General features: G+C 41.5%; 1 protein-coding gene across 1 annotated transcript; it reads right to left on the bottom strand.

Annotated features, from left to right (window-relative positions):
• Positions 1-1,972: 1,972 nt before the first annotated feature.
• BCL10 (BCL10 immune signaling adaptor) lies at positions 1,973-22,774 on the bottom strand. Its single transcript, XM_054981307.1, has 3 exons — positions 22,622-22,774; positions 10,451-10,739; positions 1,973-7,183 (listed from the first exon to the last, which is right to left on the bottom strand). The coding sequence occupies exons 1-3, from the start codon at positions 22,700-22,702 to the stop codon at positions 6,819-6,821; spliced, it is 735 nt and encodes a 244-aa protein (XP_054837282.1). The 5' UTR covers positions 22,703-22,774; the 3' UTR covers positions 1,973-6,818.
• Positions 22,775-24,524: the final 1,750 nt, after the last annotated feature.

The raw sequence follows: 24,524 nt of genomic DNA, 5'->3' as shown, positions 1-24,524 counted from the left end.
TAAAGATCTTCATGACCTGGAACTCATAGTTCAAGGACCGTCCTTCTGATATGAGTCTGTGCAGCAACTGCATCATGCACAACAGCATCTGTTATTCCAATGCTGCCTGTTCATGGGGTTTTTGGAGGCCGCTCCAGCTCTATGAAAATCAACCAGCTGAATTAAGGCACATTTTATCCTTCATTTTCTTTCAGAGTGATTCAATCTGATGTGCCAGCACTAAATACTTTTAGCAGCCACTGGCCAAAGATGCCACTTGAAAGAAGTCACAGCACAAGCTGCTTTCAAAGATTAAGACTCAAACGCTGTCACCTCCTTGAGGTGTTTCTCACTACTTCCTGGTGCTTCTGGTTTGTATTCTTTAACAAGTGATCTGGGCTGGGCAAGTGGATACGAAGGAATTCTTTATACTGTCTCATGACCAAGGAAGGGGGTGACCTTGTTCCCCCAGTATTTAAAAATAAATGTGTCAACAGTCAGTACAGATATTGTTAACAGAGTTTCCAGAATATAAGGATTTGCCCTTCAGCCATTTTTCTTGCACGCTTCTCTGTATGAGCCTAATGGGGTTTATTCTTTAGTGTGTATAGGATAGGTCTATCAGGATTTGTTCAAGTATATGGACCAATAGCTGCCTATCCATTCAAACTCTAAAACCAGTATTATATGTACACAGAAAACATCACAGTCCACCTGCGCTCTTTAAAGATGACAAGATAGTTTACAAAAATTATCTACACATTTTAAAAAGGTAGGTAATCTCCTGTACAAGCACCAAGTCATTACTGACCCATGGGGGATGTCGCATCACGTTTTCTTGGCAGACTTTTTACAGGGTGGTTTGCCATTGCTTTCCCCAGTCATCTACACTGGGGAAGCACATTTACAATGCGTTCTATGTCAGGACCTCTTTTTTTATTATTTACTTCATTTATACCTCACCTTTCTGTTCAATGGGGACTCAAAGCGGCTTACATCATTCTTCTCTCCTCCATTTTATCCTCACAATGCTTTGAGGTAGATTGGGCTGAGAGGGGGTGACTGGCCCAAGGTCACAAGGCAGAGCAGCGACTTGAACCTGGGTCTCCCAGGTCCTAGTCTAACACTGACCACTACTCCACAATGGAGGTTTTTTGTTAATTTTTTTACTGTTAAAATTTTATACTTTGCTTTTGCACTCCTCTGATCATTTCTCTTGTTTTTAGTAACCAATTTAATGTCTACACAGTCCATTTCACAATCTTATCTATTAATATTTTAACACCTTTTGAATTTGTACTCTTCCACAAATGCCTGAGAGCCTGTGTAAGTGTCTGTGAAAAGCAGCAGCACAAATCTGACTGCAAAATCTAATGCAACTTGAGAAAAAGCAGTGCCCATCAACAAAATGAAACTGTACAATTTATAGTGTGTGCGTGCATCCCTGTGTGTGTGCACATGCATGTATTGCATATCATACACCACAGAAAGTTATTCAAAGATACCCCATAACTTTTCTTATTTTCCAGGGCAAAGTGTTTTGATGTCACTAATATCTGTTTTCATCTTGTTATATTTGTTTGCAACTTGTTGCTTTGTTGGCTACCTTGTATCTAAGGATATATGAGGATTATAAAGAAATAAATTATTTTGTCATAGTATTCAAGATAGCATTACTTTACACCATGTGACCTTCCACCATACCTTAGGAATAGCCAGAGATTTTGCCTCATACTCAAACAGTAGACCAAAGCTTTGACAGCCATTCATAAGCTATATATACCTGGCAGCCACCTCAGCTCTGCTTAGATCTTTCCTAAAAGACTGTAGTAAAAACAGTTTATAAAAGATTGCAGAAAAACTAAGGGGAAACTGGAGGGTGCATGAGAGCAGCATGACACTATGTGGAAGCTGCCACCCCCCACCCACCCCCTATCCATTCAGTAGCAAAGCTGGGCCGAACACATGGTGTAAAAGAAACCTTAGACACAAATTCTCTTATGTACTGCAGGTTACAGAACACCGGATGTATTTTATTTATTTTATTTATATTTATATTTCAATTTATATACCACCCATCCTCAGGGGCTCTGGGCGGTGATCAGTTTGAAATCAATAAAAACAAGAAAACAACAATACTAAAATCAATATGTATGGGAAGTATTTCGGAAGAGTGACCAGATAGCACAAAGTTACCAAAACAAATGTTTATTTTTTTACAATTCACTTGTGTTTTTTAAATAAAAGTTCTTGTTTTAAAGGCTGCAGGTTTTAAACATTTAAAAAACACAACCATTTCAAAGACCTATGTTGAATACAACATAGTAACGGTATGATTGCACAGTATCGATTATACCACCTATCAAACTTCAGAAAAAAGCTAAGGAATCATAGTAATGTTTAATATTCACTAGAGTATACTTAAGTCAGCAATGGGAATCGCTAGTTTACTCTTGTGTGAATATATTAATTATACAAGCAAATCTTCAGATAAAGGATGCTTTGTTAAATGCCACTGTAGAAGTCTGAGTTGAGATCAGCTATGAGGTAGGGAAGTTCATAATGGAAATGGTCACACCTTTAGGAGAAATACAGAACAGTTCAAACTTATGAAAGAACTCAGGAATTCTGAAAACAGTGATTAGTACATTATATACAACTGAATAGTTGCACTCATAAGGTATTTTGTTAGATTTAAATCCTACTTAAAACCTGTAAGAAAGTTGCACTGAAATCAACAAGACTTACTTTTGCATAAATATGCATAGGACCAGGCTATTAGTGTAGTTAAACTTGATATTTTTTTTAGTACATGGTCTCATCGAAACAATATAATGCAAAGCTACATTTATAATCATTTATAATGACAGAAGTCCCACAAGAAGCCAGATTTCTTTTGGTAGGCTGTCATCTTGAGCAATAAAAAGGACTATCTCCCTGAGATCCAGATAACAGATGTACAGCCACTGCAAGCGAATATCTGAAAAGGAATTGCTGAAATATTTCACTGCTATTTTGACAGTACCTGAAACATGAGTATTTTGTTTACACTGTATAAAAATGACCTCTAAAACAATATGACATTTTTTCATTGTCATGCACTTTTATATGTAAGCTGTCTCACATTCTCCCTATACTGGAAAGATAATTAGAACTATTCATAAAGCAAAGAAATCCTGTAAGCTGTTTTACGGTAGTACTCTACAAGAGAAGGTACCTCCCCAATGCCCTCCTTTTCCTGTAATCTGGCCATAGGGAACTCCTCCAGATGATTGACGGAGATCTTTTACTCCTTGTGATTGCATGGTGTAGGTTATGATCCAATGATTTCCTGCTGCCATATTCTGATGTAAAGACTCCTTTCCACTAAACTTTTCTCTGGAGGAAGATATAGCAGAAGGGATTCACTGGATCCAATCCATTGACTGTAAAACAGCATTGTCCCATCTTGAAGAAACAGCAAAACTTTTTACTTTAGGAATATATTTAGCATTGTGAAGAAGCATCTGTAACATAATTACAGTTCTATGAAAGTGTTACGGTTAAGTGCCTGGAAAATTTGTTGTTATTTGAGTACTTTAACAGGTCTTGTGAAGTGCACCTTGAATGCCTCTTGAAGTTTATTGAGAACAAAGCACAGAAGAACACGTAATATTTCAACAGAGAGCAGTTAATGCTAAAAATAATAAACTACAGATCTGCTCAGATATCATAACTACAGACAGCAACATTGCTGCAAACCAAATAACACCTTTTGCTTTGTCAATGGTTTCTTTTTCTTTACTTCCATCTATTACTAATCAAGCAAATGTCAATCTCCTGCCCTTTTTTTTGCAGCACAGCAAAATATTCTTTCCAGGCTGAACTTAAGTTTTGTATATTGATATGGCACAAGTCCAAAAAGCTATTATGTCTAATCAAGCAATTATATAAGTCTTCCTCGTTGAAAATATGTTATAATACCCATGCCTCATTTACCAATTAAGTCACAGTCACCAAAGGGGTATATGTCAGGGCTGTGATTGTGTTACCCATCTTTTCAACCTTTTTTAATATAACCCCTCTGAGAAATTTGCACTTACTGATTTTCATGCCCTCAAGCTGGCTGGTCACCTAATTTCTATTCTCTTATATGCAGGTGATGCCATCTTGCTATCACTCTCAGAAGCTCAAATGTACCATACTTATTGCAAATCTAAATCCTTAAATATTAATTATCAAAAATCAAAGACAATGTTTTTTTCCTAAGGCCAGAACAGTATGCCTCATAACATGATTGCCTGATAATCATCTATTTGAACATGTTTGCTTCTTCAATTACCTGGGTTTCTATTTCCAATCATCTTTTTCCTAGATCTCACACTACAAGTGAGTCTTGGCTAGTTTTGGGACAAACAGTGCAGCTAGTCAGAGGTTCTTTTTCTCTCTTGGTGGGCATCACATTCTCTCTGCTTTAAAAGTATTTAAAACAAAAGCTATTGCTCAGCTACTATATGAAGCTCTAATTTGGTTTCAAGTTATCAATTCTTTTATTGAGTGTGTAATGATTTCAAGTAAATGTGTGCATGTATCTTTAAATGCTTGGTGTGAGATAGGTGAAGAGTAGGGGTGAAAGAGAGGGATGAGTGAGCAATATGATTGGTTGATGACTGAGAGTGTGGGCAGAGTGAATGCTGTTTGAGACTGACAGGGCAGAGAGAAAAGTTTCAGTCAGAAGAAAGCAGGCTAGCTGTGTGCTGCCTGAGTATACTGAAATATTTATGAGAGAAATATAACCTGTGTGGAACCTGAACTGAGCATGTTTGTGAAAGAACACTCAGTCAGGGAAAGAGAGGCCAGCTATGTGCTGCCTGAGCAGGTTTAATATTTCTGTGAATGACAGTCAGAGAAAGAGAGGCTAGCTGTGTGCTGCCTGAGAAGTTTTAAGCATTTCCGTGAGAGAAATATTGAGTTAGAGAAAGAGGCTAACTGTGTGTGAAGCCTTAGAAGAGATCTGTATGAATGAGTTTAAATGAAGGAACTTTAAGAACCGAGAACTACTTTTATGAAACCGATACACTTCTTGACTAAATAAAAGTTTGTTTTTGTTTTGTTATATCCCAGAGTAGCTGTCATTGCTTTATCCCATTCCTATCCTCAGGGCCACATAGAACCACGAAGGAGCCTGACGCTTAGGAACGTTACCAAAAGGAAAACTTAAATAAAACATATTGGAATATAATATTCCTGGTGGCAGCAAACTACCCAGAGGGTGTTAAGGGAGAGATTAAAAGAAAAATCTACTCAAAAGAAAGTAAGGGTCATAACAGAGTGCATTCAGTCTACCTTTCTGTGTGGCCTCTTTGGAGCACCTACATGCGTTGCCTCATTGGTCTTAGGACCAGAGGCAGGTATGAAGCAAATTTCAACCATAACTTGGACTGCAGCAATTAAGTTTAGGTTGTTTCTTATTCTATCTGACTCTCCTACAACTATGATGAGCTGGCTTCAATTCGACTACCACTCCAGCTCATGGAGCCAGAAAAAAGACAAGAAAATTGCCCAGCTGGGTCTTTCTATGATTTACTTCTCAATGCTAGGGTAACAAAGCCTGTGTAGCAGTAACAAAAAGACCTGAAGACCTAAACTAGCAAACGTTAGTAGCCAATGCTAGGCAAGTTTGCTCACCTATTTATCTAGGCATTGTGCCTTCATTTCCTTTTGCTTATAATAATTCATTAGCCTATCTTACATTTCCTGCTTATTGTAGGTTATTCTCTTTAGCCCGTTTTAATGAGCTCCACTAAGCATAACTAATGGGAAGATTTAGGGGAACTCCCCATGAGCAGAGGCTGTGTCCATGTGGAGCTCAAGTTGTGGAATCTATCACACATTTTTTGTTTTCCCATAAATTGTATACTGAACAAAGAATGAATGTTACTTCCGCTTATGGCCACCATTCCAGCCTGCTCAGTGTACTGCTATTTGCGAAATCTCCTCTTGGGGTCTGACAAGAGTACAACAGAAACTGAGGCTAAATATATCTCATGGGCCCTAAAACACTGTGCTCAAGTATAGAAACCTCCTTATTGACCAGATTCTGCAGACTTCAAAGTCTTACAGTAGGCATAATCAAAATCTCAGCTATTGCAAAACTCTCTAGTTTATACTGTGTGAATACTTTTAACTTGAATTGTATTTATATGTGCATGTTTTTATTGGCCCCAGTCTAAGCAAGTTGAAGAAACCACTGAGCTTTATGGGCTATTTTACTGGGAATAAAAGGCACAAGTAAAAACTTACTTCCAATGTAACCCACTAACAGTGAGAGGCACAAAATCTAGAGGTTTCATCCTGCGCTAAACCTCCCTCCTCATGACACATGAATATTATCATTAGGGAAAAATTTAGGAGGTTGTCAGGAATTAATACATTTCAGCAAGTCCTAAGAATTATTAGATGACACTGCTGCTATGGCAGATAAGAGAAACCATGTTCTTTTAGTAAGGTATGTATGGCACTTTTAGAAAACCCTGAAAATGTAAATTCGTTTAAAATAGTCTGAGCATCATTTCCCCTATTTTAATACAAAAGAAGCCCTTTTAAAGGCATTTAAGCTTCAATAATCAAAGCAGCATAACAAATAGTTGCAACATGGTGTTAAAGAAACTATATAGCTTTACTTCAGAAACTCCTAGACTACTTATCAGATTCAATAAACTACTTTCAAAGCACGTTATTTCTCAGTATTCTTAATCTATAGTTATCCTACATTTTAAAAACATTTCTTTTTAGTAAAAATATACAAGACATTCTGTGCAGCATTATTACCATTTCAGATTAATCAAGGAACCCATAATTCACTGTGGAAGAAGTGAGCGGGACCTCAGAGGCAGGAAGTGATTATCACTGGAGGTGGAACATATCTCCTCTTGTTCATCTTGCAACTGGGATGGAAGAGGTGGTGCTCCAGGATCTCCAGGTCCAGGCAGGGCAGCTGAAAAAACTGAGTTTTCTGCACTTCCAACTTCAGTAATGGGTAAATTCATTGAATAAACAGAAGCAGCAGACACAAAAGCAGACGTACTAAACATTTCTGGATGAGGAAGGTAAGTACATTCTTGGTCTTTTTGTTTTTCAAAGAAATTAGATTCATTTGACTGTGACCTAGAGAGATTGTTTGTTTGCTCACGTAACGAAGGCCTGCAATTGCTACAGCTCAATTCTGTAAAAGAAATAAACCAGATTTCCATAAATTAACAGCGTTTAAAAAGTCTTACAAATTGTTAAATGTTGGCATAATATGGATCATTTATCTTCTTCCAAATTGGATTTTTATTTACAAGATTGCAAATTTAAATAAAAATATTAAAATCAGGTCAGTTTCAAGGTAGCTCTTCAGCATGCACAGACATTCACTTTTTTTGCCAAGCTTCTTCTCCAAGTTCACTAGCATTCTTGAAGAAATGACCTCTTCGGTGCTTTAAAGAGGCACTTTCAGAGACTGTACACTGAAGCTCTCCACACAGCCCAGTGGATCTCAAGCCTTAGGACTGGATATTTAGCTGACCATCTGACTTTAGATGCATTATTTGTAAAGCTCAAAAAGGTGACTTCAGTGCCATCATAAGCAGTCATATCATTCTACATCCATATGTCAATGGGTTTAAAAGGGTGTAACCGTGCTAAGGATGACACTGTTTGTGAGTACGTTGCACAAACACAGTTTCTGTTGAACGTGTGTTAGCTTACAATAAAGAACTTTATCATTTTCACCGTGATGGGAATATAAGGTATACATTGTTACCAATTTCACAAGAATACAAAGTAAGTTCAAAAATTAACATTCAAATCCCATCAGCATTGTGGAAGAACCAACTTTTAAATAAATTTCCACTAATAGTTTAAATTTGACAGCATATGCTGCAGTTACTTAAATTTCTTATTGCTAGGAAAGCCATAGTGATTTCATCCTGCAATAAAAAATGCGTGCTAGCTTTGGATAGAAGCTGGAAACTGTATCAAATCTAGTTGTTCTTTGTGTTGGCAACACACAAACACACCCCCTCTCTAGCAAGTATAAGCACACTGCCACTTAATCCTACTATATAAAAGGCTAAGCATGTTCCAGGCAACTCAATTCCCACCTTGGTGCACCTCTAGAGGGCGCTACTGTGGAGGAAAGCCCAGAAGAGGCAGCCTGTCCCTCAGAGAGCACACCACGGTGGGAAGCCCAGGCCGGTATCAGGTGCGGAGAAGGTGTCAATGCCCGCTTGCGGCCTTCACTCACCTGGGACCAGGCGTGGCACAAGTAGCGATGCCCGCCCCCTACCTTCACCCAGCTGGGATCAAGTGCAGAGCAGGGGGTGATGCCTGACTCCCGCCTTCACCCAGCTGGGATAAGGAGCAGAGCAGGTGGCAATGCCCACCCCCCACCATCACCCGGACAGGATCAGGCACAGAGCAGGAGATAATGTCCACTCCTGCGTTCACCCAACCGGGATCAGGAGTGGAGCAGGTGGCAATGCCCGCTCCCCCTTCAACGCGCCACAATCAGGTGCGGAGCAGGCAGCAATGCTCACCCCCCTTCGCCCAGTCAGGAGCAGGCGCAGAGTAGGTAGCAATGCCTGTCCCCACCTTCTCCTGGCTGCGATCAGGCATGGAGCAGGAGGCAATGTCCAACTCCTCTTCACACAGCTGGGATCAGGAGCAGAGCAGGTAGCAATGCCTGTCTCCCCTTCAACTCACTGGAATCAGGCACAGAGCAGGCGGCAATGCCTGCCCCACCCCACCCCGTCGGGATCAGACGCAGAGCAGGCAGCAATGCCCACCCTCTTCAACTGGACAGAATCAGGTGCAGAACTGGAGACAATGCTCGCCCCCCCCTCCCATCCAGGATCAGGAGTGGAGAAGGCAATACCCACCCCTCTTCACGCGGCTGGCATCAGGCATGGTGCAGGTGGCAATGCTTGCCCCCTCACCTTCACCCAGCAGGATCAGGAGCAGAGCAGGTGGCAATGCCCACCTGCCCACCCACCCCCCTTCTAAAGCCTGTTGTATTTTTTCCCTCAATGGGCTCTGTTACTAGTGGGCACATAAAAGCAATGACAGATAGGCTTAGCAAACACAGAGCGGTCCAAGGAAAGTTGTGGCGGCAAGGAAACTTGAGGTCAGCTGGCTGGGGCTAGCACTGCTGCTGCTTACTTTGCACACAGAAGAGGGAGCAAACAAATAGCCAGGGATCTATGACAGCTCCCATCAGTATTTATTTAGATATTTATACTCCTCGGTTCTCTATAAGAAAGACCCAAAGCAGCTGACAAACATCATTCTCACCTCCTCTATTTTATCCTCACAATTAACCTGTGAGGTAGGTTAGACTGATCGAGTAACTGGCCTAAAACCACCTAGTGAGCATTTGCAGAAGAGTGGGATTTCAACCTGCACCTCCCAGATCCTAATCTGACACTAACCTCTACACTATGTTTTATTTAGTCTTAATTTCAAGAGCTGCTCTACTTTTTCAAACAAAATGTGTTAATCCAATCAACTGGAGAACTTGCTATTGTAAGTGATAAAAGGTAAGTAAGGTCACAGTCCTAGAGTAAGCATGCATGAGGCCAAGCTGTAAACATTACCTTTTGAAATGAATAATGTGTTCTGCATTTCAAATTTCAATCACCTGCCCCACTTACCTGTCTTTGTATTTGAGATCTAATTGTTCTATGAGGGAAAAATAACTGAAAACTGTAAAGTGCACAAGCCTTTAGATAAATTATAAAGGCAATTTACTGTTCAGTTTCCTGAGTTTAAACCCAGAAACTTTTGCCTGATCTTTCTGTTATGAGGAAGTAGCATGCACATATTTTTTAAAAAGCCCAAGCACCCTTTTAAGTCCTGAAAAAGTAAATGCATGCTTAAACTTACAGATAAAATACACAATCATGGGCATAAAGTAACAGAGGGGTGTTTTTTTAAGCATCTTGCTATTGCACCTATGCTGCAGAGATTAAATGTGTAATGCAAATTTTTCACATATAAATGTTGGTTAAACTGAGTTCTCTCCTTGGATATGCAAATGCTGTTCCATTGTCAATGTCAAAATGTGTTCAATTGATAGCAATTTGTGCAGACACATACTTCTTTTTTCCAAAATGAATGTGTTTAAAGTAATCCCAAAAGGCTGCCCAGACATTAGACTGGGCTCAGAATAAAAGGAGAGTTCTCCAACTTTTGCACATGCTCCAGTCTTCAAAGTACCTAAAGTCCTAGAAATGTATTGCTTGGTCACTAGCTAACATTCTCAGTTTTTTACCCCCAGGCATAAACAACACTAAAATCAAATGCTAACATTACAACTGAAGGCAAAATGCAGTTGTAATTCTATTCAATTACCTGAAAGTGAATAATTTAGTGGTGTTTATTTCTGCATGAAATTATGCTGCAAGTTTCCAAAGGCTTTTGGAACAAATAATGAATACTGAGTCATTACCTTTAAGACTTTCAAGTTTTTCATTTTTTGCTTTCAAGATGGCATCAGTTATCTTTTGTAACAGGAAGTTCTGTGTTCTTTCTAATCGAATAGATTCTATCAAAGCATCTAGTCCTTTTGGATGTTCTGCTAAGTAATCCAGCAGCTTCCCAGCCTTTTTCCTACTTGAGGCTCGACAAGAGATTTCTTCAGTGTCCTCTCGACTGAGTATTTTCTTTGAACGTAGATAATCAAAGTGTCTTTCTGCAATTATTTTCTCACACAGATAGCGACGCAACTGTTCTAAGACCTGGCGTAAAGATAAAACAAAGTCTGTAAAACTTGTATTGCATTGCTTCTATTTAAGCACTAATATGAATTGCAAATACAGTGTTCAAATAATATGTAAAACTTGAGAAATTGTTTTATTTAAGAATTTCCACAGAGCAATGTTTAGTGCACAAAGACAATCGACAGTTAAAAACTTAGTTCACCCAGAAATTTATTGGATGGTTTACCTCCTAATTCTGTTTAAGGAGTGAGAAAATGTAAGTTAAGCATTTTGAACAGCAAAAAAAGCACAACCAAAATTCTAAGTATTGCAATAATATCAGACACTGAAACATTTTGCATCCAGGGATGTGCATTTTCCATAAAAATTCTCTCATGCTCTAAACAGAGCATGATCTGATTTAATATATTTTGACATATTTAATAACATTAAACCACTATGTGTTATTTTTATGTCCCAGTATAAATACATGAACTGAAATATTTGATTAGAAAAGAAGCAAATCATGTACGGTTTAAATGGCAATCCAATTGAACACTATGTCTAAAAGTTTTATTAGAATAATACCTGTAAAATTTAAAGATAATATAGGATCATGTACTTATCTTACTTTCTTTAAATTTAAGGGGTGGGAGGAGAGAACCTAAAGCACTGAAAACCATTAACACTAATTCTAGGACACCCGAAGCACTGTGCATGATATGCCATGGATGTGGCTGTCCAGTCATCAGTTTCAACAGAATTTAACTCTTTTTCATGGAGGTCACTGGGGCACCTCAGTTTCAGTTGATCTCTGAAGCACACTGCTCATCTCTTTTCCACTGTGTGAAAGGAGACATATAAATAAAAAATCCAGCTTGGGCTTTGATTTGACCAGCACCTTCGTGCTGGTGAATTTATAACTTGTTTTTTAAATTTGGATTATGTGTATATGTGGTTTTATCCTGCCCCAATCTATAAATCAACATAAATGAACTATCTCACACAGTTGGTGGGTATAATTACTTGAAAAGGATAACAACTGTGAAACTGCCATGACTGCCTATTCACACCGGCATCCGTTCATTATTACTAGTTTTACAAAACAATGAATTTTAAAACGGAAAATTTTTCCACAAAAAATAAAGCAAAGCACTGGAAATTTTTCCACCACAAATCTGTTTGTATCATACACCACCACCACATTCTGTGAATCTGAGGTAAACTGTGAACATCCATTAAACTACCATTTTGTAATACCAGTGAAATATTCCATATCCACAGAGCCTTAATCTGCAATTTTGCTTTGGCTGCACAGAAGGCATCAGGTTTTAAAGATTCAGTTAACATAATGCAGACATTATGCTGAACAGAACACCTGCTTTTAAAGTTTCCATTTCAAGTCTTGTAGTTTAACATTTTGCCTAAACTCCTGCACTCACAATTATTTTTAGCTAATCAGGCATATACGTTTACGTTTCATGCCTATCAATATGTAAAACATGGGAAGCACTATGGTAGCTTTGTGCATAGCCTAATCCTGAAGGAAATGGGGGTGGAAATGCTGGAGTGAGTGTCGCATGTTCTCCCAAGTAGTTATTTGCAAACCAAACAGAACCAAGAAACTGCATTTTCTCTGGAATGCATTCCATTTTTAAAATATCCCTCCAAAACACATTTTAGTTCTGCGGTGACTGAGCTTAATAAAGGTAAAGCTTCCATTAAACCGGCATTGACAAAGACATCCCATTTCCCATCATCACTTGGACAGTGGGGGCAAGGCCTGGAGCAGGAAACCCACAGGACAGGCTTTCTGATCTGAGCCAGATAGTTTCTGAGCGCTTGTGAGAGTTTGTTCAACTTTTTTTTTAGTGGTAAATAGTAATATTTGTGCTTGCGCACATACCACTTTTCTATACGCCATCTGCATTTTAAAGATTTTTTTTGGTAGACCGGGTGTTCCCAGGTTTTTAAAAATCTGCATTTGGGGGCAATATTTAAAATTAGATATATAAATACAAATCTAAGCTATGAAAGTTAAAAAACTAATGTGAAGGAAAACATTACATTTCTTGCTTTCTTTTACACTGCTTGCTGCACAGCATCATTTTATCCAGTTCTTAGAGCTAAAATTCAAATACTGCTATGTTGCACACTTCTATGATCATTTTAGTATCAGAAAATACAAACATGACATACAGGAAGCTAATACCTAAAATAATCTAGGCTACTACATCATCCCTGTCAACGTTCTGACATGTCTTTTGTTTACTAGAGAGCTTCCTTTTTCATCAGAATCATGAAACAACTATTAACTTGCTGATTACCATTTGATCATAGGAATAATCAAGATTTCAAATTTTCTAATTTCAGGGAACACTTAGTACAATGTCCTGTTAATAACAAAACCCCTAAGCAAATAGCACAGAACCTCCAAGAGTTACTAAACATATTATAGAGCAATGGTCAGATAAAACTGGTCTCATCGTTGTCCTGTGTAAAATAAGAATATACCCTAGAAATTTCCCCTTAAGTCATACCCTGCAGAGAAAGATCCATAATTGTGGACAAGTTGCCTATCGGAGATGTCAATGCACCATTAGTGATATTCTAACTGAGGAATCCTGATAAGCTTAGTAACCCTGGTGACACAGCAGTATTCCCACTGATAGAATGCACTGTTAACACAGCTGAACTAAAATTTATTTTGTTTGTACTGTGCTTTTTTCTCACTTATTCTTGTCCTTTGTTCAAAGTTTTGTGTAACAGGAGTAGATGTATCAGGGATTGGAAATAAATGTATGTTTAGAATGCCTGGAAACATCCGTCATACATGGTATTTGATCTCTCGCATTTACTGAGATGTGCATCCTAGGGAAATTCCTGGATTCCTTATTGTAGCTTGACTGTCAAATCACATTATCTCAGAAATATCTGTAATTTTATTTCCCTAATTCAGCCATGACCAGTGTTCCCACGAACATGCGCTCATGTGCTCTGGTGCATGAATTTTTAGTAGCCAGCGCACAAGATGAGAAGCCCAGTGCACAGAGAATTCCCCTTGGCCTCTCTATCCCAGCTCTGGAAGCGCTGGCGGCAGGAGAATGCCCGCACAACCTCTCTGCTGGCCACCAAGCAGACTTCCTGTCCTGCGCAGTCTCTCCGCTGCAGAGAGGAGTCTCTGTCGCAACGGCAGAAGCCAGAGAAGGATGTGCTACCCGTGCAGCTTCTTTACCGGCTGGGGAAGCGGAGAAGGAAGCTGCCCGCGTGGCTTCTTTGTCGGCGAGAGTTAGGGAAGTGCACACTGCGCGGCTTCTTTGCCAGCTGGGGAGGCGGAGAAGCACGTGCTGGTGCTTCCCGCGCGGCTTGTTTGCTGGTGGCGCCGGCGGGAGTTGGAGAAGCACACGCTGGTCCTGCCTGTGCAGCTCCTTTGCTGGCTGGGGAGGTGAAGTCGACGGCAGCCTGCGTGGCTTTTTGCTGGCCGGGAGCTGGAGAAACGCTGCCTGCGCCTCCTCAGTTATCAATCCCAGTGCTGAAAGCCGGAGGCAGAAGCAGCAGTGGGAGCTAGACGAGACAGCCACCAAGCAGCTTCTCTATTGATTTGGTGAGGAACCAGCTTCATAGATTAAATAATTAGAACATAATTTTTGCCAGGACCTGAATACTACCTTATTAAATTGCACTTAACACTGAATTGCATGTATGTTCTTGTTTCAGCATCATAAACTAATTTTAAAAAATAGGAGGAAAATATAAGAGATAATAATGAAGCTTTTGTAATGTTATAGGTATAAGGATCAGGCTTGGGGGAAAGGCAGGAAGGTTCTTAATGCTATTCACAAGTTACTCAATTTTAGGTCTTCCCACAAGCCTCACTCCCATAAACCAGAACTCTAGCTCTTCCTACAGAGTGTCTTGCTCTTGTGTGTAGGGCCTTATGAAGAGTTCTGTGTGCTTTGTAGGTTCTGTCTGTGGTAGGGTTGCCAGCTCCAAGTTGGGAAATTCCTGGAGATCTGGGGAGAGAAACCTGGAGAAAGTGGGGTTTGGAGAGGGAAAGGACCTTGGCATGGCAGAATTCCATGAAGTCCACCCCCCAAAGTAGCCATTTTCTCCAGGTGAACTGATCTCTGTGGCCTGGAGACCAGTTGTAATTCCGGAAGATCTCCAGCCACTACCTGGAGGCTGGTGACCCTAGTCTGTGGTGATTCAATACAAGACTATTCTCAAGGCAGAGGAGGAGTAGGCCACAGCACAAGCAGCTTGTCAACTGAACTGCTGAGGAAACAGCTTCATATATTGAATAATGAGAACTTAACTTTTGCTCTTGTTGGTGTGTAGGGCCTAATGAAGAGTTCTGTCTGCCTCGTAGGTTCTGTCTGTGCTGATTCAACATAAAACATTCTTTAAAAATGCTTAAAATACAGTTAAAAATTAATTCTCAGATATTAATAAGGCTGAGGTTATAAACTTCTAAAAAGTGTTTTACGCAATGGTCAACTGTTTATATGTTTGTATTCTTGTATGTTTGTAGGTTGGAATCTTTTTTTTAAAGGCGCTCTCAAAACTTCTATACAAGTCAGCTCACAAAATAAATTTTTGTGCAAGTTTCAGCTCACAAAAAATTTTTGGGCTCACAACACTGCACAGCTTAGAGGGAACACTAGCCATGACTATAATCACTCAAATCTTTATTGCTTCAAGAACCAAGAGTGAAGCACTGTTTGCAGGGCTTCTCAAAAATACTATTAGAAGCTGCAGCTACTGAACCTAGAACAGCATATTCCAAGGAAAGGAGCTACCCAAAGGTACATTAAACTCATGCCTCCATTTGTGTTACCTATCACCTTTCAGGGACAAGTTAAAGTGCCAGTCTTAACTTCTATAGCTTTGACTCTACTTAAAAAACAGTTTTTTCTCTACACCTCCCTTTGATCACAAGCATCTAAGAGGATCCTCTTAGGAACAGCATACCAATTCTAAACTTGAAGGATACACAGATATGTGTTCTTAGTAACTGACTGACATTCTTAAGGATACTATCATAAAGCATATTTTAAAAGCACTGTACAATTTTTCATTTGCCTGGCATTCAATAATTAAGCAAATAGGCAATTTAACAACTATACTTCACACTTCTACTCAGCCTGAGCCTCTGTTACAGGGCAGAATATATGGAACAGCTGTGCTGGTTGTACTTTATCAGGACAGACAAAAATAGCCATCTTGCATAACAAAGATCATACCAGTAAACACATTAGATGTTTGTAGTCTAAATGTGTTTTCACAATAAGCCAGGTTTGGTCTATTTATATTTTACTAGCTTGGTACTTGTGCTTTGCTACAGTATTTAACTACTTTAAATCCAGTTATAATACTTATGGGTATGTAACATTCTTTGGTTTGATGCACCATCTCCCCATGAACATTTAAAAATGTAGTTGCCATACTTACTTTTATATAAAATCCTTATTCAAGTGTCTTGTACAGTATTTCTTCAACTGTAAGCAGTTTTCTTGACCTGATTTTTACCTCAGAACACAGAGTTCCACAGCTGACCAGAGAGGAGGGTGCAAGCAGGCAGGAGCCTGCCAGCCACACAGGAAAGCCAGGCCCCACAGGGAGACTGGCAACCCAGGTGAACTTTGAGGGTAAGACTAGGTGGTGCATTTTACCTCAGGACACGTTCAATGACTCCCAACAGCAGCTGCAGACTGTTCAGAATCTGGGGGGTAAGGACCAATCAGGCAGCATATGCAAATAACCTCTGTGTTCCAACTGTCTCGGGGGGGGGGCGGAATGTTGTAAGCCCCAATCAGCCCGCATATGCAAAAGACCTTGAAAAGCTGGCCCAATTAGGGAAGAGTGGCTGAGCTAGCAGTGGGCGGGGGAGGGGGGAAGCAAGCAGCAACCTGTCAGCCACACAGGGAAGTTGTATCCCTTTGGGAAAACACATTTGACCCCTTTTTACCCCTTTAGGAGGTGAATTTCTTAAAATCCCTTCTTAGTGGGTGTTTACATCATGAAATGAATGTTTTCTACAAATTTCATGTTTCCAGTTCCAGGGGTTTGGGCTGGGTGTTGATGAGTCAGTCAGGACACTTGTCTTTTTTTAATATGTATATGTATATGTATAGACTAGCTTGATGCCAATACTTCGCTACTGTATTTAACTACTTTAAATCCAGTTATAATATTTATGGGAATGTAACATTTTTTGGTTTGCAGGGGGTTGAGTTGGTTTTATAGTATAATAGCATAGCACACAAGCTACACAAAAGTGTTTGAATAAAGCGAAAAGAGTTGATGCCGAAAACTGACAAAGTGAATTTCGAAATGAAACATTTATTGAAGAGATTTTTAAAAGGAAAAGATTGTAGTGCAAGAAGTAAAGTGAAAAATATGTACAACCATGTTTTTTTCTACTGAAGAACCTCTTTGTAGACCACATTGGTGGTTTTTCCCTCAGGTGCTAGGATCACCAGGCTGCTGAGTGAGCTCACTATGCAGAAGGCCATGTAGAACTGCCCATGTGAGAAGCAGTCCTCCTTCAACTCAATTCTTGCCACGTTCAGTGTCTGCCCCTGGGACTTGTTGATTGTCATAGCAAAGCAGGCCTTGAGGGGGAACTGCAGTCTCTTGAATTCAGATGGGTTCTCTGATGGTATCCGTGGTATGAACACCGACTCCACCCCCCCGCCCCAAGCACTGCTAGTGAACAATGTGGCCTCAATGATGTTCCTGTGGAGGGAGTTCACTCACCATCTGGTGCCATTGCAGAGTTTGGGTGGGTTGAGGTTCTGGAGCAGCATCACTGGAACTCCCACTTGGAGAAGTTTGTGGGTTGGGAAGCCAGGAGGGTTGAGCATGTTGAGGAACTCCACATGGTAGTGGATCACGTCATCCATTCACACCACTGAGTCCACAGATCTGTACTCCATTTATGTTTCATTAATGATGGCAGCCTTGCCATTCTTGGGGGTCAGAATGGCACACTTTCAAAGCCAGGCCATAGACTTCTCTGTGATAGTGATGATATCAGGTCTGCTAGGGTCGTCACTACTGTGGCCAAGCCTGCAGGGATAGTCACCTTTCCCTTGGACTCGGGATACTCTGTCCCCTATTTTTAGTAGGAGTTCAGAGAATTCCCCAGCAGACGCCTCGCCTCTCAAGTGGACCCTCATGTTCTTTCTTAGTGGGAGTTTCCTGATGAGGGGCTACAGACACAATGCTTTGACACACACCGTAACCTCGTCAGCTCGAGTTTCCCTTGGGACTACCAGCAGAATCTGCCAGAAGTCTCTGGCCAGCAGCACGGTGACTCCCCCCCCATCACTCTCTCAGTGCCTCTGACATCTTTGAGGGTTATGCTCAGTGCCTCAAAACATCCCTTGTGCGCCATGGTGCTCTCATCCTAAACAATGAGCTTACAGTTCCACAGCACTTGGGCCATGTTGCTTTGTTTTGAGATGCTGAACAGGGGTGTTTCTGCATGGATGAGGTTAAGAGGCAGCTTTAAGGTAGCCATATGCTGTGCCTGAGTAAGCCTTGACCTTCCATGGAAGTGAGCGCCTTCTCTACTCGACTTCCAGGATTGCTTTGCTCATAGAGAGACTCTGCCCCTCTGGGCACCTCAGGGTGATCTTGCTGGTACTTGGCCACTGCTGCTCGGTGCACCGCAGGAGTAGGATGTGCATATTTCTTTGCAGCATCTCTAAATTGCTTCCTCCTTTTAGCATTGGTGTATCTTGCACGACGTCTGCCAGAAGGCTTCTTAGTGGCAGTAAGAGGTGATGGCTGCAAGAGGTGTGAGGTGGCATTGGAGGGGTGGTGTGCTGGGCTCTTTGGCAGGTTCATGTGAGAGGTTCACACTGAAATGGCCCCTAGAAAAGTCATGAACCATCTCCCCGTGAACATTTAAAAACTCAGTTGCCATACTGTCTTTTATATAAAATCCCTATTCAGGAGTCTTGTACTGTCTTTCTTCAACTGTCTGCAGTTTCCTTTACCTGATTTTTACCTCAGAACACAGAGTTCCACAGCTGACCAATCAGGGAGGGTGGGAGGGGTTGCGAGCAGGCAGGAGCCTGCCAGCCACACAAGAAAGCCATGCCCCACAGGGAGATTGGCAACCCTAGAGGGGAAGACTGGGAGGTGTATTTTTACCTCAGGACACATTCTATGACTCCCAACAACAACTGCATACTGTTTAGAATGTTGGGGTGATGACCAATCAAGCCGCATATACAAATGACCTAAATCCAGGAGTTTGGGCTGGGCGAAGATGAGACAGTCAGGACACTTGTCTTTATATAGAGAGATTGAATCAAAACATTTCTGAATTAAGGAAAGTGCCACCTTTCTACCCAATTCAGGTCTCCAAGCACGAAAACACATTACATCAAAGACACTAAATACTAAAACATTTTAAACATTTAAAATACAAATATATATAAAATATTTAGAACTATAAAATAGAACATATAAACACAAACACATCAAACACATAAACAGGGAGGAGTAAGTGACAGAATGCCAGACAAAATGAAAGTCTTCATCTGCTGACAGAAAGAAGAAACTCCCTGGGGAGGGAGTTCAAAAGTGTCAGCACCACAACTGAAAAGGCCCTTCCTTTGGTTGCCACCCATCTAACCTCAAATGGCACAAGCATCAGAAGAAGAGCCTCTGAGGGTGACTGTAGTGGTTGGGTAGATTCCTATGAGAGTAGGTAGTCCTTCAAGTATGCTGGCCTCAAGCCATATTGGAATTTAAAGTACTTTAAGTTGGGCCTGGAAGCAAATTGGAAGCCAGTGTAGAGGAAACAAAATTGGAGGTAATATGGTCCCTACTACCCCAGCTGCAGCATTCAGTACCAACTGTGCCTTCCAGGCAGTCTTCAAGGTGAGCCCCACATATAGCACACTGCAGTCATCTAATTCAGATGTTACCAGGGCATGCACCACTTTGGCCATATCTTTCCTGTCCAGGAAGAGCCAAAAGCTGGTGAAAGATGCCCATGACTTCCATCACCACCTGTATATCCATGAGGTGGTCTGGATCCAGTATCACCCCCAAGCTATAAACCTGCTCCTATAGGGGAAGTGCAACCCCATTCAGAACAGGGGATATCCCCAATCCTAGGTCAGACCTTCCCCTCACCAGTAGCACCTCTGTTTTGTCAGGAGTAGGTTCCAGCTAGTTGGCCCTCATCCATCCAAAACTGCTCCAAGTACAATTTCCACAGCCTCCCTGGAATCTGCTGGAAGTGAGAGATAGAACTGCTGAATGCCATCTTCATATGGGGGGCAACCCAGCTCATATTTTTGGACAACCTCTCTCAGAAGCTTCACATAGATGTTAAAAAGCATGATGATGGAAGCTTGTGGGAACTCAGAGGTTAAGAGGCTGAGTAGCAGTCCCTCATTCCACTCTTTGAAATCTACCTTTGATGTAGGACCAAAACCACTGCAAAATTGCGTCTCCTAGTTCCAACTCAGAAACATAGTGCAGAAGAACACCATGACAGATAGCCCTGCCTTTCCTCTTTAACCAGAACTCCAAGAACATTACAACTGTTATAAAATTCTATAAAATGTTTATATAGCAATCAAAAGGAATATAACACAATCAAAATGCTCTTGCAACAAAAGTTAACCAGCTCCTTCCATAGAGCAACAAATATATTTAGACATTTTTCTAGAAGTACCCAAAGATTGCATTCAGTGGGTTCCTCTGTGGAAGAAGTTCAATAAGGGTAACACCACAGCAAAAAGGGCACTGTTCTGTATTACCAGTAGCCTAAACTGGAAAAGGTGGTACACATAACAAAGCTTCACTTGAAGGTCTTATGACACAGATAGATTCATGGAGGTAGGTGTTCTAGTCTAAGGTACTAGGGTTTAAGGCCAACTTTAAAGAACAACGCACCATTTACAGGTTTGACAAAAGCTGAAAACTACAGCTTTGAATTCTTCTCCTGGTTTTCAAGTCCATCTATTTTATAAGCAAATAGAAGTTTGTAAAGCTAAACAAACTTATAATGAGAACTCAAAAATTATTTTCAAGTAAAGTGAAAAAACCACTGAGTGCTTAAAATTGGGGAAGCAGGGAGGATAGTGAGTTTTCCAGAGGAAATGACATCAGCTCTGTCATTCTCTGAGCAAGATTACAATATAGCCATTAGTAACAAACACAGAACAACAAATCACTACAGACTTTGATTTATACTTTAAAGCCTACATACAACTTTTCCTCAGTAGGCAGGAGGATGTAACTACAAGCCAAAAACTGCTTTCAGTGACTCATGGCTGATAAAAACTCAACTACAAAGAGGGGATTTCCTATCAACATTCTAGGAGAAACTCCTACATACAGCTCTGTAAACTGTAGCAGAAACCACACAACTTGGGGGACTTCTCTTCTTCCTCTAATGCTCCTTCAAGCCTTCAATATCCACTCAAAACCTTGCCTTGTGATTTGAAAAATGGAATTTTCCAAAAACACATTGTCTTCCTTCTCTGTTCCTAGAGTGCATTGTTGGGTACAGTGTTCTTCTGAGAGTGCACCTAACTCTCAGTGATCCTAAAACAGCATGGAGGTATTCATGGCTCATGAAACTCCTCTCCCAATGTGACTCTTACTTGATAGACCTATTATCTAGAATGGAAGAAGGAAAAGAGGAGAGCAAACAGAGTGATAAACTCCTTCACCAATAGCACACAAGAGTTGCTTCTTCTCTAAACCCTACATGTCCATAGGAATCGATTTGCTCTATGGTGAAACAGACAGCTCACTGGTCTTTCTAGCCCAGCGGTAAGGAGACTGTAGACTATGCTACTGGGTACTGTTTGCTGAGACATAGGTATGTTCCAACTAGTTAGTTTTTGCATCACTTAATATGTCATGTGAAACCACTTATGTTTTGTTTCAGCAGTATTTCAGTTCTGTATTTCTGCTATCCATAACCTATTGAATTGTTTACTGAGTGTCCGAGCATTGATCGTATTAATCCTACACTGTGTAATCTTCTTTGAATCTCAGAGATAAAGGCAGACTAACAATAACAAATAATAACTGAATAAATATTGCCTACATCCTTCAATCACTTCGCTCTAGAAAGTCTAGCAGTGCTTTGAAGAGTAACAACATTTATTTCAATATGAACTTTCATGAGGCAGACCTCACTTCTTCAGATATGGAAAGCAAAAATAATTTGGGGGATTCTTATAAGGAAAATTACAGTTGAACTGAGACAAAGAGAAGTTTCGCATGAATCCCACCATACCTTCAAGTCTAATTCTCGGTGCAAGGGGTTGTAACGGAATTAGTCCTCACAGACTAAGAAGTTCCAAAACAACTAAGAAGTTCCAAGTCCAGTGTCACTTCAAAGTCTAGCAGTATTTATTCCATCTTTCGAGCATCAGAGCTCATCTCCTCAGTCTTTACGGACTTTGCTACAATAGGTTAACCCAGTTGCCCCTCTAGAAATACCACAAAGTTCCAGCCTCTCTTGGGGTACAAAAAAAATAAAGTAACGGAGTAAGATTAACCGAGGTGTTCAGGAAGCGGCTTTGAATGGCCCCTCCTCTCGACTTCTTTAAAAGTTCAAGAAAAGGTCGAATTTCGCCAGGTGCCGCTCGCCTCGCCTCCTTACCCCACCGCTACAACTGCAGGAAAAGCTACACCCGACGGGATTCCTCCTTCCTCCTTAAAAGGGGCAGGACAAAGGCCTAACAGCTTCGCAGTGGCAAGCAAATCTGCACTCTACTTCCTCCTCAGTAGTTCTGCTTATTTCAGGCTTATCCTTTCTACAGGCAGAGGCGCGCACCTCCCCGGCCCGTCGAGGCGCCCTCGCAGTTCTCCCTCCCGCCTTCCTCTCCCCGCCTGCCCCTCGGAAACCGCGGCAAAAGCCTCTCGCGCCTTACTTCCTTTTTCACCTCCGCCATCTCATCGTCGGTGAGCGACCGCTCGGCAGTGCTCGCCGTTGTACCCCCGCAGCCCGCCATGACGGATGCACCAAGGCGACAGACTCTCCGCCGCCAGCCGACCACCAGTCGCCGCCGCCGCCGGCCTCTGAGGCAAAGTGGCCGACGCTTCCGGCGCCCGGTGAACGTGGCCACGCCTCGCTCCGGGCGGGCACAGGCGCTCTGGGTGGCGGACTGCGCGTGCGCGAACCTCGGGGCGTCCCTCACCAATGGGTTCATAATGGATCTCTTTCCTCAAGTGGGCCTTTCCTGGGTGATGCTTCTGTTTTTCCGCCAAAAAAGTCCACGAACGGTGTCAGGGAGACGTATGAGCGCAGACTGTTGCGTTTTGAATACGAGCAATCCTATGCAGAGTTCTTACAGGAATAACTGGACCGGAATAACTCCGTGTAGGATTGCACACTGTAGGAGAACAGCTTTGGGATCTTCCTTTTGGTGTCTCAACCCCACTTCAGCATTGGCCGTGTATTTCCACCTCTCTCTGCTCTTCTCTCTCCCTCTCCGCCGTTTTCCCGATGTCTCCTTTTAGATTGCAAGCCCCTTAAGGGCTGAGGCTTGTCTGCTTTTGGTCTATGAAAGTATAAAGTGCCATATGTGCTGTAACAATAACAACTGTAAATGTACACGGGTGAAAATATCCTTTCAGTGTACACTAATGGACTATGTACGGGGTGGTGGTGAAGTTGTTGGGTTGCAAATCAGCATTCTGCTGGTTGAAATCCCACTACTGCCATAAGCTCAGCACGTAGCCTTAGGTAAGGCACTCCTCTCAGCCCCAGATGTATAACAACATCATTCGATTTATATACTGCCCTTCAGGACAACTTAATGCCCACTCAGAGCAGTTTTACAAAGTATGCTATTATTATTGTGGGGATAATAATAACACTAACCTTGTATTGTCGAAGGCTTTCACGGCCAGAGAACGATGGTTGTTGTGGGTTTTCCGGGCTGTATTGCCGTGGTCTTGGCATTGTAGTTCCTGACGTTTCGCCAGCAGCTGTGGCTGGCATCTTCAGAGGTGTAGCACCAAAAGACAAAGATCTCTCAGACACACTGAGAGATCTTTGTCTTTTGGTGCTACACCTCTGAAGATGCCAGCCACAGCTGCTGGCGAAACGTCAGGAACTACAATGCCAAGACCACGGCAATACAGCCCGGAAAACCCACAACAACCAACACTAACCTTGTTCACTGCTCTGAGTGGGGCACTAATCTATCTAGAAGAGTGGCATACAAGCACAGCTATTATTTTAGGTGGGTGGCAACATTGGTCTGCAGTAGAACAGCAGGCTTTGAGTCCAATAGCACCTTAGAGACCAAGATTTTCAGGGCATGAGCTCTTGAGGGTCAGAGCTTCCTTCTCTAGATATATGTACTGGATATGACTGACCAGGGGGCATGGTGAATAGCTCAATGCAATGCTGATTTAGTGGTGGAAAGGGCAAGTAAATTCTGTGCTAGAAATTATTAGGGAAAGGTTCACTATCATGTTCTTATTTGGATATCTGGTACAGCTGTATTTGGAATACTGTATACAGTTCTGGTTGTTGTAGCTCAACAACTTTCACCAAAAACATTGTATAGTGCCCAAAAAAGTACAGGAAAGGGCAACCCAAATGATCAAGGGACTGGATCACCATCCCAGTGGAAGGCTAATAAATTGGGGGCTTTTTAGTTCCCTAAAAAGGTGGCCAAATGGTGATACGATAGAGATGTGTAACGTTATGCATTGGGTGGAGAAAAAGGATAGAGAGAGACCCCCTCGCTTAATACTAGAACTCACAGACAACTAACGGAGTTGATGAACAGGATAGAGAAAAGGAAATACTTCACTCAAAGC

Source organism: Eublepharis macularius, chromosome 5 (genome assembly GCF_028583425.1).
Source record: "Eublepharis macularius isolate TG4126 chromosome 5, MPM_Emac_v1.0, whole genome shotgun sequence".
In the NCBI taxonomy this organism is placed as follows: domain Eukaryota; kingdom Metazoa; phylum Chordata; class Lepidosauria; order Squamata; family Eublepharidae; genus Eublepharis; species Eublepharis macularius.
This window is presented reverse-complemented; position numbering and strand designations above follow the sequence as displayed.